This window comes from Phyllobates terribilis, unplaced genomic scaffold (assembly GCF_046119375.1).
Source record: "Phyllobates terribilis strain yellow unplaced genomic scaffold, ASM4611937v1 Scaffold_69__1_contigs__length_7402412, whole genome shotgun sequence".
In the NCBI taxonomy this organism is placed as follows: domain Eukaryota; kingdom Metazoa; phylum Chordata; class Amphibia; order Anura; family Dendrobatidae; genus Phyllobates; species Phyllobates terribilis.
In genome coordinates, this window is record NW_027362829.1 from 7,219,416 (window position 1) to 7,236,871 (window position 17,456).

General features: G+C 51.9%; 2 protein-coding genes across 4 annotated transcripts in view; both read right to left on the bottom strand.

The window, feature by feature from the left end:
• LOC141194332 (gastrula zinc finger protein XlCGF66.1-like) overlaps positions 1–17,456 on the bottom strand; it is a 240,017-nt gene that overhangs the window by 180,784 nt on the left and 41,777 nt on the right. The gene's annotated exons all lie outside the window — the stretch shown is intronic.
• Positions 1–17,456, bottom strand: part of LOC141194365 (uncharacterized) — a 70,297-nt gene that overhangs the window by 11,083 nt on the left and 41,758 nt on the right. For 2 of the 3 annotated variants that reach the window (XM_073662277.1, XM_073662276.1), the window contains exons 2-4: positions 539–688; positions 230–409; positions 23–146 (exon numbers count right to left, since the gene is read on the bottom strand). The exons of the other annotated variant lie outside the window; for it this stretch is intronic. In XM_073662277.1, the coding sequence (XP_073518378.1) occupies positions 23–146; positions 230–409; positions 539–616 (382 nt within the window). In that variant the 5' untranslated portion in view covers positions 617–688. The remainder of the gene's footprint in view (positions 1–22; positions 147–229; positions 410–538; positions 689–17,456) is intronic. 3 annotated transcript variants of the gene reach the window in all.

Here is a 17,456-nt window from a genome sequence, read left to right on the forward strand (position 1 = left end):
TGTATTTAGTCCTGTCTATTACCTGGTGATGTGAGGGGCTGGGGAACCTCCATCATGACGTCCTTGTACAGATCTTTGTGTCCTTCTAAATACTCCCACTCCTCCATGGAGAAATAGACGGTGATGTCCAGACACCTTATAGGAACCTGACACATACAATGATAGAGTCATCCCCCCGATCCCTTCATAGCTTTACTATAAAATGTCCCAGCATTCCCAGCAGTGGCACCTCTCCAGTCAGCAGCTCAATCATCTTGTAGGTGAGATCTAGGATCTTCTGGTCATTGATGTCCTCATGTATCAGGTGATGAGGTGGAAGCTCCGTGATTGGGCTCAGGGTTCTTCCCCATCCCTCAGACAAAGGGTCCTGACAGCGCTCACTAGAGGTCTTCTTCACTACTGTGTAATCCTGGTTATGGAGAGACACATTAATAAATCTCACTACAGACATTTCCAGAGTCCTCACCTCTCCAGTTCTGTCCATCTGTTATTCCCATATATAAGAATGATGTAATGTGACGTCATCAGAATCTCTCACCTCTCCAGTAAGCCGGAAGAGAATCTCTAGGGTGAGGTGTAATATTTTCTCAGCCATCTTGTCTGTGTCCATATTCATCTTTGATGGGTAAATCAGGAAAACTCTCTTATAGAGAAGATATTCACTGAGAGGATCCGATATTGTAGAGACCTGAATGAGAAGATGAGCAGATGCAACATAAAAATCCTGTGTAACAATACAATTAGTGGAGACAATAAGGGAAAGATTTGAGGAGATTTATGTTTTACAGTATCTAGTTTTCTTCTTTACACCTACTAATAAAACCTATATATTTTAGGCCACAGACAACAAGCAGTTTCTTCCAGGGCTGTGGAGTCGGTAAGCCAAACCTCCGACTCTTCAATTTCCATGACACTGGCTCCCTCATACATAGCTCATGTTTAAGTGATAAATTTACTGTAGCACAGATTAATCTCAGCTAAAAGAGTAGACCCTTATATCAGGAATAAGACAGACATTTGAACTACTGTACCCAATTTATTATATATTTTAGGAGTTGGAGTTGGTCCATTTTATACAGACTCCATCAAAATGGACCCCAACTGAGCCCTGGTTTCTTCCTCGGAATCTGCAGCTGAATACCTTTCTCATAGACTCATTTTCAGTAAAGCTAATTCTCATCTCATTTACGGACACTGGAATCGGCATTAGCAATACTGCAGGAGATATTCATTATGTAACGGGTCTGGGAGGTGGAACCTCTGAGCTACTATACAAAGGGGCAGTCCTTGTAAGGAAGCGGGTGGCTCCCAGGGAAAGCGGGCAGGCAGTCACGTTAAGTGACGGGGACAGTCTCTTGACAGGCGGGTGGTCACGGCAAGTGACAGCAGGATAAGAGTCTCTAGACAGGCAGGTGGTCACGGCAAGTGACAGCAGGATAAGAGTCTCTGGACAGGCAGGTGGTCACGGCAAGTGACAGCAGGGTAAGAGTCTCTGGACAGGCAGGTGGTCACAGCAAGTGACGGCTAAGCCTTCAGGTAGGCTAGCAGGCGGGTAGCAGGTGAGCGCTCCCAGGTGAGCAGGTAAGAGTCTCTGGACAGGCTGGCAGGCAGGTATCTGGCAGGTATCAGGCAGGTATCTGGCAGGTGATTCCTGGTCCACGGGCGGACAGATCCATAGACAGACTGGCAGGTGCTGGTAGGCAGACTGTCGGACCGCAGGATTGCAAGCAGGTACACAGCACTGGAAAACAAGCTGGCAACGGGACCTGAGGGCTGAAGCAGAGTTGAAAGGCTTTGCAACAACATTGCTCGGGCACCTCCATTTTGGAGGAGGTGCCTTATATATGGTGAGATCCTCCAGCCATTGGCCGGGGACTCTTTAGGACGGCGAGCGCGGCCCCTTTAAGAGAGAGGGAGAGCGCGCCCTAAGCACAGTGACCGGGAAGCAGCGCGCGCTGCCAGCAGAGCGGGAGGAGGACGCCGGGCATGGAGCGGAGGTGAGGGGAACAGCGTCCCTACCTAACAGGAGGCAGGGACGCCGACGCTACAGTACCCCCCCCTTTAGGCCCCCCCTTTTTTAGGCCAGAGAGAAATTTATCAAGGATGAGAGGGGCATGGATGTTCTTCCGGGGCTCCCACGTTCTCTCTTCAGGACCAAACCCCTTCCAATCCACTAGAAAAAAGGTCTTTCCTCTTACCCTTTTGGTGGCCAGAATGTTCTCTACCTCAAACTCGTTTTCAGCGGAAACCGGAGCAGGAGGCGTACCTGTAGACTTGGAAAAAGAGTTAAGTACAACGGGTTTGAGTAGAGATACATGGAAGGAGTTAGGGATCCGCAAGTTGGCCGGGAGTTTCAATTTATAGGCCACCGGGTTGATTTGTTTGATAACTTCCAGTGGGCCGATGAACCGAGGCCCTAACTTGTAGGAAGGAATCTTGAGCCGGAGATATTTGGACGAGAGCCAGACTTTATCTCCAGGACAGAATTGTGGCGGATCCAGGCTGTTTTTTCATCCGCTCGGATGACTGAAGAAGTGCGGATGTGGTACTTTCCCAAATGGAGGAAAATTCGCTAACAAGAGATTCCGCAGCCGTATTGTCCACCGAGGTGGAGACGGGAAACGGGATCTGAGGATGCTGACCGTAGACTATAAAAAACGGGGATTTGGAGGAAGATTCACTCTCATGATTATTGTAGGAAAATTCGGCCCACGGTAAAAGATCCACCCAGTCGGAATGGTGAGCATTAACAAAGTGCCGGAGGTAACTGGTTAAAATTTGGTTGATCCGCTCTACTTGACCATTGGACTGTGGGTGATAAGCAGAAGAGAAGTCCAAGGTGACCCCCAGCAATTTACACATGGCTCGCCAGAAGTGAGAGGTGAACTGAACTCCTCGATCGGATACGATGTGGAGAGGAAGACCATGAAGACTGAAAATATGATGGATACAGTCTTTAGCCAACTCAGATGCAGACGGGAGGCCCGGCAGGGGAATGAAGTGAGCCATCTTAGAAAAGCGGTCAGCGACCACCCAAATGACCGTACAACTGGCAGAGACAGGGAGGTCCGTTATAAAGTCCATGGCTATATGCTGCCACGGGGCAGCAGGTACAGGAAGAGGCTGGCAGGTGTCTAGGAACCTTGTTGCGGGCGCAGGACACACAGGCTGAAACAAAGTCTATTACGTCCTTGTGCAGGGTAGGCCACCAGTAATGCCGGGTAATAAGCTGGAGGGTATTTTTCTGACCAGCATGGCCAGCTAGCTTAGATGAATGTCCCCAGTGTAGGACCTTCTCACGATCAGGTACTGTTACGAACGTCTTACTGGGTGTAAGACGATTTAGATTCACGGGGGCCACCTGCATTACTTTGGCGGGGTCGATGATGTGCTTAGGCTCCTCCTCTAGATCAGAGACCAAAAAGGATTGGGACAAGGCATCAGCTTTGATGTTTTTGTCTGCCGGGCGAAAATGAAGAATGAAATCAAAGCGGGAGAAGAACAAGGACCACCGGGCTTGGCGCGGGTTAAGTCTCTGAGCATTCTGGAGGTAAGCCAAGTTCTTGTGGTCCGTGTAAATTATTACCGGGTGAATAGCCCCCTCGAGCAGGTAACGCCACTCCTCCGGTGCCAGCTTAATGGCTAATAATTCTCGGTCTTCTAAAGAATAATTGCGCTCAGAAGAGGAGAAGAGTTTGGAGAAGAAGCCGCAGGTTACCATTCTTCCGGAAGACGACTTTTGGGTGAGTACCGCTCCGGCTCCGGAGGAGGAAGCGTCTACTTCTAGGAAGAATTGTTTGTTGCCGTCCGGACGATGCAGCACAGGGGCGGAGGAGAAAGCTTGTTTCAAGGAAAGGAAGGCCTCCTCTGCTTCGAGCGGCCATTTTTTGGGATTAGAGCCCTTACGGGTGAGCGCAGAGATAGGGGCAGTCCGGGAAGAGAAGTGTGGAATGAAGAGGCGGTAGTAGTTAGCGAAGCCCAGGAACCGCTGAATAGCCTTCAACCCCTCCGGTCGGGGCCACTTTTGGATGGCAGTTTCTCAGGATCCATTCGTAGGCCGGTCTGAGAGATTATGTAGCCCAGAAACGGAAGAGAGGTCTGCTCAAGGAGGCACTTCTCATATTTTGCGTAGAGGTGGTTCTGCCTGAGCCTGAGCAGGACCTGAGAAATGTCCCTCCGGTGTGTGGGGAGATCCGGAGAGAAGACCAAGATGTCGTCCAGGTACACCACCACACAGGAGTAGAGAAGGTCACGGAAGATGTCATTGACCAACTCTTGAAAGACGGCGGGAGCATTACAGAGACCGAAGGGCATTACGAGGTATTCATAGTGGCCGTCCCGGGTGTTGAATGCAGTCTTCCATTCATCCCCCTGACGGATACGGACCAGGTTATACGCCCCACGGAGATCCAGCTTGGTGAAGATTCTAGCACCCCTCAGACAGTCAAATAATTCAGGAATGAGCGGAAGGGGGTATTTATTTTTCACCGTGATCTGGTTAAGGCCTCTATAGTCTATACAGGGACGGAGTGAGCCGTCTTTCTTTTTGACGAAGAAGAAGCCTGCTCCCGCCGGGGAGGTAGATTTCCGGATAAATCCCCGGGCCAGATTCTCAATATATTCAGACATGGACCGGGTTTCAGCAGCGGACAAAGGGTAAATACGCCCACGGGGAGGAGTAGCGCCGGGTATCAGGTCGATTGGGCAATCGTATGGTCTATGAGGGGGTAATGTCTCTGCTTCTCTTTTGTTAAAGACGTTCGCATAAGACAAATAGGGAACCGGTAGGCCGGGTAGATTGGCTGGGGTAGGAGAAGGACGGGCAGGACGAACGGGAACTAAACAAGTCTTATGGCAGTTCTGCCCCCAGCGAAGGACTTTTCCGGTCTGCCAATCAAGCACGGGTGCATGTCTCTGGAGCCAAGGTAGGCCTAGCAAGAGGGCGTGAGAGATTCCAGGCAGAACATGGAAGAAGATGCTCTGAGTGCAGCATTCCCACCTGCAGAGTTATGGATTCGGTGATGAGTTGGATGGGGTGCGGTAAGAGACCCCCATCCACGAAGGCGACAGATAAGGGTACAGCCAGAGGTTTGGTGTAAATGTGGTATTTCTCTACCAGGGACTGAGAAATGAGATTTCCGGCAGCTCCAGAATCAAGTTGAGCAAGTTCAAAGTAACGGTTCTCCCCGCAGATGATAGAGACCGACAGCATCAGAGAAGGAGAGGATTTATTTTGGTCTAGGACGACCTCTCTGAGCGATCCTAGACACAGGCGTTTCCCGACCTCTCCGGGCAGGAATGGATCCAGTGCTCCTTACTACCACAGTAGAAACAGCTCCCCTCGGCACGGCGAGACTCTTGACGGGTTTTAACCATCTTGGTTTGGTCGACCTGCATGGGCTCTGGCGAGTGCGCCCGGGGTGTTACAGATTAAGAGATGGGATTCAGAAAAGTAGGAGCAAGGCGTGGAAACCTCCTCTCATGGGTGACTTCTTTGGTGTGCTCCTGGAACCGGATGTCAATCCGGGTGGCAAGTGTCACTAAGTCATCGAGAGTGGTAGGAATGTCCCGACCGGCAAGTTCATCTTTAATCCGACCGGACAGGCCCTCCCAGAAGACGGAAACCAGTGCCTCATTATCCCAGGCCAGCTCGGAAGCAAGGGTACGGAACCGTATGGCATATTGGCCCACGGTGAGACTCCCTTGATGGAGTCGTAGCAGAGATGAGGCGGATGAGGTCTTCCGTCCTGGTTCGTCGAAGACTTTCCGGAAGGCCGTGAGAAAGGCTGGCAGGTTGGATACCAGGGGGTCTTCTCTCTCCTATAGAGGATATAGCCAAGCCAGTGCCTCCCCAGTGAGATGGGACATGATGAAGGCCACCTTGGCTTGGTCAGTGGTGAACTGGTATGCCAAAAGTTCAAAGTGCAGGGAGCACTGGTTAATGAAGCCTCGTGCCAGGCCGGGATCTCCACCAAAACGAGGCGGGGCGGAAAGGCGTGGACCGGGAAGGGATGCCATGGTGTTGATGGGCAGCGGCGCTGCCGGAGTAGTAGTTGTGCGGGTGGAAGCAGCTCCCGATGAGGCGGTCAGTGTGTCCAGGCGGGAGTTAACACTACGCAGGTGGCCCAAGATGGAGTCCTGTTGGGACCGCTGACGGGATAGTTCATGACATAGGTCCGAGAGCGAGGGAGCTTGGGTGCCATCGGGTTCCATGGCCCGAGCAAACTGTAACGGGTCTGGGAGGTGGAACCTCTGAGCTACTATACAAAGGGGGAGTCCTTGTAAGGAAGCGGGAGGCTCCCAGGGAAAGCGGGCAGGCAGTCACGTCAAGTGACAGTCTCTGGGTAGAAGGGCAGGAGGTCACGGCGAGTGACGGGGACAGTCTCTTGACAGGCAGGTGGTCACGGCAAGTGACAGCAGGGTAAGAGTCTCTCGACAGGCAGGTGGTCACGGCAAGTGACAGCAGGATAAGAGTCTCTGGACAGGCAGGTGGTCACGGCAAGTGACAGCAGGGTAAGAGTCTCTGGACAGGCAGGTGGTCACAGCAAGTGACGGCTAAGCCTCCAGGTAGGCTAGCAGGTGGGTAGCAGGTGAGCGCTCCCAGGTGAGCGGGTCAGAGTCTCTGGACAGGCTGGCAGGCAGGCAGGTATCTGGCAGGTGCTACCTGGTCCATGGGCGGACTGATCCATAGACAGACTGGCAGGTGCTGTTAGGCAGACTGTCGGACCGCAGGATTGCAAGCAGGTACACAGCACTGGAAAACAAGCTGGCAACGGGACCTGAAGCAGAGTTGAAAGGCTTTGCAACAACATTGCTCGGGCATCTCCATTTTGGAGGAGGTGCCTTATATATGGTGAGATCCTCCGGCCATTGGCCGGGGACTCCTTAGGACGGCGCGCGCGGCCCCTTTAAGAGAGAGGGAGTGCGCGCACGCGCGCTCTAAGCACAGTGACCGGGAAGCAGCGCGCGCTGCCAGCAGAGTGGGAGGAGGACGCCGGGCACGGAGCGGAGAGGTGAGGGGAACGGCGTCCCTGCCTAGCAGGAGGCAGGGACGCCGACGCTACACATTACACATGACATGAGAAATAACTACTTCATGATCAGGACGACATCTTCATCTTCATCTATTACGGCTCTAGATACATATTTGGCCGGAGTCCGTCACTGACTACATCACGACCGGCCATCTATAGGTTTCCCGTCTTCACCGGATTGTCATCTTCTATCACGTTAGATCTCAGGTCTGATTCACACACAGACGTTTGAGGCATTTATAAAAGCTTGTTTGTAAGAACACCAAGACAGGAGTTATTTGATACCAAAGTCTCCATGTACAGTGTTTTATGGGGTTTATTTCTGGCCTTCGGCTTTCCTATATTAAAAGAAAAACTCCATAAAAAAGCAGATATTAAAATGTTTCAAAATAAAATTGGCACCAACTTTCTTGTAATAAGATAAAAACATGCAAAAAGCACAAGACACATTTTTTTTTACTTTTTAACATGTTAAACATTTGTTTTAAAAGAAATTAACTCTTTTGGGCACCAGAACAGATGTACACCGCAGGGATGGCACAGGTACAGCTGCTACACCAACCCTGGCAGTTTAACCACTTGATGCTGTCAAAAGCAAACCTGGCATCTAAGAAGGTTTGACAGAGTTTGGCTCAATGCCCCTCCTCCCCCAAGTACTCGATAGTATGGGGCTGCCTAGTTACTACGATACTTAAATGACCAATAATGGTATTTGGGCCTGCAATGTACAAAAGTCTATTAGTCTTTTCGGCCGGGACAGAGACAGCGTCCAATAAGTTACTTTTTAACGCCTCCATAAATATTAGACTAAAGTTGCATGAAAGCACTGATTTCGGGGGGTTTGGTCGACTATATAATGTATTTGGGGGCTTCCCGACAGATGATGTCAGGGCAGAGAAGAATTTGGCATCCTGAATTTCAGAGGCTAATCCATTTATTTTTCCTGGAGATAATCCTCCGCTAGAGGAGTCTGGTGGTGACTCGCTCATACAGATCACAGGAAAGCTTGAATATTTGTGTATGGGGGAGTCTGGAGAGATAGCCGTCTGCCAAATGACTGTTCAGCCAACACTTATCTCATGTGTATGGGGCCATTAGTATTACACTGACAGGCAGTGATAATACATGGCACTACAGTAGTACAGTGCATCACCTGAGCAATCAGAGGCTTGTATGTTGTATGATAGTACTAAGGAGAGTTGTTTAACACCTTAGTGATGGAGCAAATTTTGACCTTAATGACCAAGCCAAATTTTACAATTCTGACCAGTGTCACTTCATGAGGCAATATCTCTGGAACGCGTCAACAATAGTGGTCAAATTTATTCGATATGACTTACATTTATTTGTGGAATAAAAATGGAAATTTGGCAAAAATGTTGAAAATTTTGCAATTTGCAAATAAAATGTAACTTTTTTCACAAAAATTTTACTTCAGACCCAATTTTTTTTCTTTTTCACAAGGGTAACAATAGAAAATGGACCACAAAATGTGTTGTGCAATTTTTCCTGAGCATGTCTATAACACACACACACACACACACACACACACACACACACACTGCTCAAAAAATAAAGGGAACACTTAAACAACAGAATATAACTCCAAGTAAATCAAACTTCTGTGAAATCAAACTGTCCACTTACGAAGCAACACTGATTGACAATCAATTTCACATGCTGTTGTGCAAATGGAATAGACAATAGATGGAAATTATTGGCAATTATCAAGACACCCTCAATAAAGGAGAGGTTCTGCAGGTGGGGACCACAGACCACATCTCAGTACCATTGCTTTCTGGCTGATGTTTTGGTCACTTTTGAATGTTGGTTGTGCTTTCACACTCATGGTAGCAGGAGACAGGCTCTACAACCCACAGAAGTTGCTCAGGTAGTGCAGCTCATCCAGGATGGCACATCAATGCAAGCTGTGGCAAGAAGGTTTGCTGGATCTGTCAGCGTAGTGTCCAGAGGCTGGAGGCGCTACCAGGAGACAGCCAAGTACACCAGGAGACGTGGAGGGGTACGCAGGAGGGCAACAACCCAGCAGCAGGACCGCTATCTCCGCCTTTGTGCGAGGAGGAACAGCAGGAGCACTGCCAGAGCCCTGCAATATGATCTCCAACAGGTCACAAATGTGCATGTGTTTGCACAAACGGTTAGAAACCGACTCCATGAGGGTGGTATGAGGGCCCGATGTCCACAGATGGGGGTTGTGCTCACAGCCCAACACCGTGCAGAACGTCTGGCATTTGCCACAGAACACCAGGATTGGCAAAGTCACCACTGGCGCCCTGTGCTCTTCACAGATGAAACCAGGTTCACACTGAGCACATGTGACAGACGTGACTGAGTCTGGAGACGCCATGGAGAGCGATCTGCTGCCTGCAACATCGTTCAGCATGATCGGTTTGGCAGTAGGTCACTAATGGTGTGGGGTGGCATTTCTTTGGAGGGCAGCACAGCCCTCCATATGCTCGCCAGAGGTAACCTGACTGCCATTAGGACTGAGATAAGATCCTCAGACCCCTTGTGAGACCATATGCTGGTGCGGTTGGCCCTGGGTTCCTCCTAATGCAGGACAACGCCAGACCTCATGTGTCTGGAGTGTGTCAGCAGTTCCTGCAAGATGAAGGCATTGAAGCTATGGACTGGCCCGCCCGTTCCCCAGACCTGAATCCGATTGAGCACATCTGGGACATCATATCTCGCTCCATCCACCAACATTACATTGCACCACAAACTGTCCAGGAGTTGGCAGATGCTTTAATTCAGGTCTGGGAGGAAATCCCCCAGGAGACCATCCGCAACCTCATCAGGAGCATGCCCAGGCATTGTAGGGAGTTAATACAGGCACGTGGAGGCCACACACAATACTGAGCCTCATTTTGAATTGTTTTAAGGACATTACATCAAAGTTGGATCAGCCTGTAGTGTGTTTTTCCACATTAATTTTGGGGGTGACTCCAAATCCAGGCCTCCATCGGTTAAGAACAAAGTATTCAATGAGAATATTTCATTCATTCAGATCTAGGATGTGTTATTTGAGTGTTCCCTTTATTTTTTGAGCAGTGTATATACACAGACACACACACATATATATTTGTCATATCTCCAACTCTGCAGATCGCATGCTGCTTTTGTACTTGGCAGGCCCTGACCAGACGGTATGGAGATGAATGAGGGAGACCAAAGTTCAAAACTAAACTTTTCAACACTTTATGAATGCTTCTTCTGCATTATGCAGAGTCAGGAACTTTACGGTTACATGTAGCGGTACATAACTTTTGTTACAAGCTACAACAGTCCAGTAAACTATTATGGGAAAGCCCATCATCCCTTGTGGGGACTATACAGGTTGAGATGTGTCGCTACGGGCCCTCAGACCTACTCTCAGCTCCCAGTTGATTTGTGAGGACCACACTGGCTGAGGTGCATCGGTACGACTCCTCACTAGTAATGTGAAAGTCCATTCGATGAGGGCCACATACTCCTTTCTATGTCACTGCATCTTCAGTTCTCAATAGGAGAACTTGTGTCCCAGTTTGGGGACACTGTGCCTTCCTCTCTAGTATAGACAATTGTTTGCTTAAGATAACTTAATCTTCTTTAAATAGGCCTACTGTCCACTCAGGGCAAAGTTCTGTACCATCTAAGTAGGCCTCCTGGCCCGAGTTAAGGACCTTATCCTGCTCTTTGTCTCCACTATGCTTCCTGCCTGGAATCCAGATTCACACTGCCATTATATTTTTGCTTTCCTTCAGAACATACTATTTATTGTCTTTCTCCTGCACACTAGAGATGAGCGGTGTTCGACTTGAACTGTTCGGCAATCTCAAATTCAAGCTGTTTTGAGCGGTGTTCGAGTCGTTCGACGAACTCGAACTATTTGCAAAAAATTTGGCTGTTCGATAACTGTTCGTGCACCAAAAGCGTAACTGGATTTTTTCACAGTAATACTGTTAATCAATGTTAATAGACAGTTTCAGCGTAGAGTGGGCGGGGGGAGGGGCAGGGGATGGATCTCTGCAGAAATAATGAAGATCTCCATTTTTTTCTTCTTTCCCGCATTTACAGTGGGGCGGTGCAGTCTGTCAGCCTATCAGCAGTGCACACAAGCAGCAAAGTGCTTTTTTTTCCACACAAGCAAGGGCATGTGTCATTGGCTGTGTATGTCACAAGTCCTTGCCCTATAAGATCCAGCCATTTTCCCCGTCGCCACCATTTTCTTACTGCTGCAGCTGAGTGTTAGATGGCACTGCTGCTGCTGTGGGCGCTATACAGTATAACGGTGTGAATTGTGTAGCGTCGGCATCCCTGCCTCCTGCTAGGCAGGGACGCTGTTCCACTCACCTCTCCGCTAAGTGCCCGGCGTCTTCCTCCCGCTCTGCTGGCAGCGCGCGCTCCTTCCCGGCCACTGTGCTTAGGGCGCGCGCGCTCCCCCTCTCTTAAAGGGGCCGCGCGCGCCGTCCTAAGGAGTCCCCGGCCAATGGCCGGAGGACCTCTCCACATATAAGGCACCTCCTCCAAAATGGAGGTGCCCGAGCAATGTTGTTGCATAGCCTATCACTCTGCTTCAGCCCTCAGGTCCCGTTACCAGATACCTGCCAGTTTCCTGCTTGATACCTGCCTGATACGTGTCTATCTGCTGACATTCCTGCGGTCCGACAGTCTGCCTACCAGCCCTGCCAGTCTGTCTATGGATCCGTCTGCCCACTCACCTGGGAGCGCTCACCTGCTACCTGCCCGCTAGCCTACCTGGAGGCTCTGCCATCGCGTGCTGTGACCACCTGCCTGTCCAGAGACTCTTACCCTCTCACCTGCTACCTGCCTGCTAGCCTACCTGGAGGCTCTGCCGTCACGTGCTGTGACCACCTGCCCGTCCAGAGACTCTTGTCCGCTCACCTGGGAGCGTCCACCTGCTACCTGCCTGTTAGCCTACCTGGAGGCTTAGCCGTTACTTGCTGTGACCACCTGCCTGTCCAGAGACTCTCGCCCGCTCACCTGGGAGCGTCCACCTGCTACCTGCCTGCTAGCCTACCTGGAGGCTCAGCCGTCACTTGCTGTGACCACCTGCCTGTCCAGAGACTCTCGCCCGCTCACCTGGGAGCATCCACCTGCTAGCCTACCTGGAGGCTCAGCCGTCACTTGCCGTGACCACCCGCCTGTCAAGAGACTGTCCCCGTCACTTGCCGTGACCACCCGCCTGTCAAGAGACTGTCCCCGTCACTTGCCGTGACCACCCGCCTGTCAAGAGACTGTCCCCGTCACTTGCCGTGACCTCCTGCCTCTTACCCAGAGACTGTCCCCGTCACTAGCCGTAACTGCATGCCCGCCTTCCCTGGGAGCCACCCGCTTCCTTACAAGGACTGCCCTTTGTATAGTAGCTCAGAGGTTCCACCTCCCAGACCCGTTACAGTTTGCTCGGGCCATGGAACCCGGTGGCACCCAAGCTCCCTCGCTCTCGGACCTATGTCATGAACTTTCCCGTCAGAGGTCCCAACAGGAGTCCATCCTGAGTCACCTGCGTAGTGTTAACTCCCGCCTGGACACATTGACTACCTCATCGGGAGCTGCCTCCACTCGCACACTTACTTCCCCGGCACTGCCGCTGCCCATCAACACTATGGCATCTCTTCCCGGTCCCCGCCTCTCCGCCCCTCCTCATTTTGGCAGAGATCCCTGCCAGGCCCGGGGCTTCATTAACCAGTGCACTCTGCACTTCGAACTGTTGGCACACCAGTTTTCCACCGACCGAGCCAAAGTAGCCTTCATCAGGTCCCATCTCACGGGGGAGGCACTGGCTTGGCTAAATCCTCTATGGGAGAGAGGAGACCCCCTGGTGTCCAACCTGCCAGCCTTTCTCACGGCTTTCCGGAAAGTCTTCGACGAACCAGGACGGAAGACCTCATCCGCATCATCTCTGCTACGCCTCCGTCAAGGAAATCTCACCGTGGGCCAATATGCCATACGGTTCCGTACCCTTGCTTCGGAGCTGGCCTGGGATAACGACGCCCTGGTGTCTGTCTTTTGGGAGGGTCTGTCCGGCCGTATTAAAGATGAACTCGCCGGTCGGGACATTCCTACCACTCTCGACGACTTAATAACTCTTGCCACCCGGATTGACATCCGGTTCCAGGAGCGCACCCGTGAGAGGAGGTTTCCACGTCTAGCCCCTACCTTTCAGAAACCCGTCACTTCTCCCGCTACTCCCCAGGCGCACTCACCCGAGCCTATGCAGGTCGACCAGACCAAGATGGTCAAAACCTGTCAAGAGTTACGCCGTGCCGAGGGTAGCTGCTTCTACTGTGGCAGTAAGGAGCACCAGATCCGTTCCTGCCCGGAGAGGTCGGGAAATGCCTGTGTCTAGGATCGCTCAGAGAGGTCGTCCTAGACAAGAGTAAACCCTCTCAATCTCTGTTGCTGTTGGTCTCTATCATCTGCAGGGAGAACCGTTATTTTGAACTAGCCCAACTTGACTCTGGAGCTGCCGGAAATCTCATTTCTCAGTCCCTGGTAGAGAAATACCGCATTCCCACCAAACCTCTGGCTGTACCCTTATCTGTCGCTGCCGTGGATGGGGGCCTCTTACCACATCCCATCCAACTCATCACCGAATCCATAACTCTGCAGGTGGGAATGCTGCACTCTGAGAGCATCTTCTTTCATGTTCTGCCTGGACTCTCTCACGCCCTCTTGCTAGGCCTACCTTGGCTTCAGAAACATGCACCCGTGCTTGATTGGCAGACCGGAGAAGTCCTTCGCTGGGGACAGGACTGCCATAAGACTTGTTTAGTTCCCGTCCATCCTGTCCGTCCTTCTCCTACCCCAGCCAATCTACCTGGTCTTAAGTTCCCTATTGGTCTTATGCGGACGTCTTTAATAAAAAGGAGGCAGAGACATTACCCCCTCATAGACCATAATACTGCCCAATCGACCGGATACCCGGCGCTACTCCTCCCCGTGGGCGTATTTACCCTTTGTCCGTTGCTGAGACCCGGTCCATGTCTGAATATATTGAGGAGAATCTGGCCCCGGGATTTATCCGGAAATCTACCTCCCCGGCGGGAGCAGGCTTCTTCTTCGTTAAAAAGAAGGACGGCTCACTCCGTCTCTGTATAGACTATAGAGGCCTTAACCAGATCACGGTGAAGAATAAATACCCCCTTCCGCTCATTCCGGAATTATTTGACCGTCTGAGGGGGGCTAGAATCTTCACCAAGCTGGACCTCCGTGGGGCCTATAACCTGGTCCGTATCCGTCAGGGGGATGAATGGAAGACGGCATTCAACACCAGGGACGGCCACTATGAATACCTGGCAATGCCCTTCGGTCTCTGTAACGCTCCCGCCGTCTTTCAAGAGTTGGTCAATGACATCTTCCGGGACCTTCTCTACTCCTGCGTAGTGGTGTACCTGGATGACATCTTGGTCTTCTCTCCGGATCTTCTCACTCACCGGAGGGATGTTCGTCAGGTCCTGCTCAGGCTCAGGCAGAACCACCTCTACGCTAAATATGAGAAGTGCCTCTTTGAGCAGACCTCGCTTCCGTTTTTTGGGCTGCATAATCTCTCAGACCGGCCTACGAATGGATCCCGAGAAACTGTCTGCCATCCAGAAGTGGCCTCGACCAGAGGGGTTGAAGGCTATTCAGCGGTTCCTGGGCTTCGCCAACTACTACCGCCTCTTCATACCGCACTTCTCTTCCCGGACTGCCCCAATCTCTGCGCTCACCCGTAAGGGTACTAATCCCAGAGAATGGCCGCCCGAAGCAGAGGAAGCCTTTCTTTCCTTAAAACAGGCTTTCTCTTCCGCCCCGGTGCTGCATCGTCCGGACGGCAACAAACAATTCTTCCTGGAAGTTGACGCCTCCTCCTCTGGAGCCGGAGCGGTACTCACCCAAAAGTCGCCTTCCGGAAGAATGGTAACTTGCGGCTTCTTCTCCAAACTCTTCTCCTCTTCTGAGCGCAACTATTCTATAGGAGACCGAGAGTTATTGGCCATTAAGCTGGCACTGGAGGAGTTGCGTTACCTGCTCGAGGGGGCTCTTCACCCGGTAATAATTTACACGGACCACAAGAACTTGGCTTACCTCCAGAGTGCCCAGAGACTTAACCCGCGCCAAGCCCGGTGGTCCTTGTTTTTTGCTCGCTTTGATTTCGTTCTTCATTTTCGCCCGGCAGACAAAAACATCAAAGCTGACGCCTTGTCCCGATCCTTCCTGGTGTCTGATCTAGAGGAGGAACCTAAGCACATCATTGATTCCGCCAGAGTAATGCAGGTGGCCCCCGTGAATCTAAATCGTCTCCCTCCCGGTAAGACGTTCGTAACTGTACCTGATCGGGAGAAGGTCCTACACTGGGGTCACTCGTCTAAGCTAGCTGGCCACGCCGGTCAGAAAAAGACCCTCCAGCTTATTACCCGGCACTACTGGTGGCCTACCCTGCACAAGGACGTAATAGACTTTGTTTCAGCCTGTGTGTCCTGCGCCCGCAACAAGGTTCCGAGACACCTGCCAGCCGGTCGCCTCCTTCCTCTTCCAGTACCTGCTGCCCTCTGGCAGCATATAGCTATGGACTTTATAACGGATCTCCCTGTCTCTGCCGGTTGTACGGTCATTTGGGTGGTCGCTGACCGCTTTTCCAAGATGGCTCACTTCATTCCCCTGCCGGGCCTCCCGTCTGCACCCGAGCTGGCTAAAGTCTTTATCCGCCACATCTTCCGTCTCCATGGCCTGCCCCTCCACATCGTGTCGGATCGTGGGGTTCAGTTCACCTCACGCTTCTGGAGAGCCACATGTAAGCTGCTAGACGTCACCCTGGACTTCTCCTCCGCTTACCACCCACAGTCCAATGGTCAAGTGGAGAGGATCAATCAGATCCTGACCAGTTACCTCCGGCACTTCGTTAATGCCCACCATTCAGACTGGGTAGATCTCCTACCATGGGCCGAATTCTCTTACAATAACCACGAGAGCGAATCTTACTCCAAATCCCAGTTTTTTGTAGTCTTCAGTCAGCATCCTCGGATCCCATTTCCCGTCTCCACCTCGGTGGACAATCCGGCTGCGGAATCTCTCGTTAGCGAATTTTCCTCCATTTGGGAGAGTACCCGATCCGCACTCCTTCAGTCGTCCGAGCGGATGAAAAAACACGCTGACAAAAAAAGCCTGGATCCTCCACAATTCCGTCCTGGAGATAAAGTCTGGCTCTCGTCCAAGTATGTCCGGCTCAAGGTTCCTTCCTACAAGTTAGGGCCTCGGTTCATCGGCCCACTGGAGGTTATCAAACAAATTAACCCGGTGGCCTATAAATTGAAACACCCAGCCAACTTGCGGATCCCTAACTCCTTCCATGTATCTCTCCTCAAACCCGTGGTACTTAACTCTTTTTCCAAGTCTACAGGTACGCCCCCTGCTCCGGTTTCTGCTGAAAACGAGTTTGAGGTAGAGAACATTCTGGCCACCAAAAGGGTAAGAGGAAAGACCTTTTTCCTAGTAGATTGGAAGGGGTTTGGTCCTGAGGAGAGAACGTGGGAGCCCCGGGAGAACATCCATGCCCCTCTCATCCTTGATAAATTTCTGTCTGGCCTAAAAAAGGGGGGCCTAAAGGGGGGGGTACTGTAGCGTCGGCGTCCCTGCCTCCTGTTAGGTAGGGACGCTGTTCCCCTGACCTCTCCGCTCCGTGCCCGGCGTCTTCCTCCCGCTCTGCTGGCAGCGCGCGCTCCTTCCCGGCCACTGTGCTTAGGGCGCGCGCGCGCTCCCCCTCTCTTAAAGGGGCCGCGCGCGCCGTCCTAAGGAGTCCCCGGCCAATGTCCGGAGGACCTCTCCATATATAAGGCACCTCCTCCAAAATGGAAGTGCCCGAGCAATGTTGTTGCATAGCCTATCACTCTGCTTCAGCCCTCAGGTCCCGTTACCAGATACCTGCCAGTTACCTGCCAGTTTCCTGCTTGATACCTGCCTGATACGTGTCTATCTGCTGACATTCCTGCGGTCCGACAGTCTGCCTACCAGCCCAGCCAGTCTGTCTATGGATCAGTCTGTCCGCTCACCTGCTACCTGCCCGCTAGCCTACCTGGAGGCTCTGCCGTCACGTGCTGTGACCACCTGCCTGTCCAGAGACTCTTACCCGCTCACCTAGGAGCGCTCACCTGCTACCTGCCTGCTAGCCTACCTGGAGGCTCTGCCGTCACGTGCTGTGATCACCTGCCCGTCCAGAGACTCTTGCCCGCTCACCTGGGAGCGTCCACCTGCTACCTGCCTGTTAGCCTACCTGGAGGCTTAGTCGTCACTTGCTGTGACCACCTGCCTGTCCAGAGACTCTCGCCCGCTCACCTGGGAGCGTCCACCTGCTACCTGCCTGCTAGCCTACCTGGAGGCTCAGCCGTCACTTGCTGTGACCACCTGCCTGTCCAGAGACTC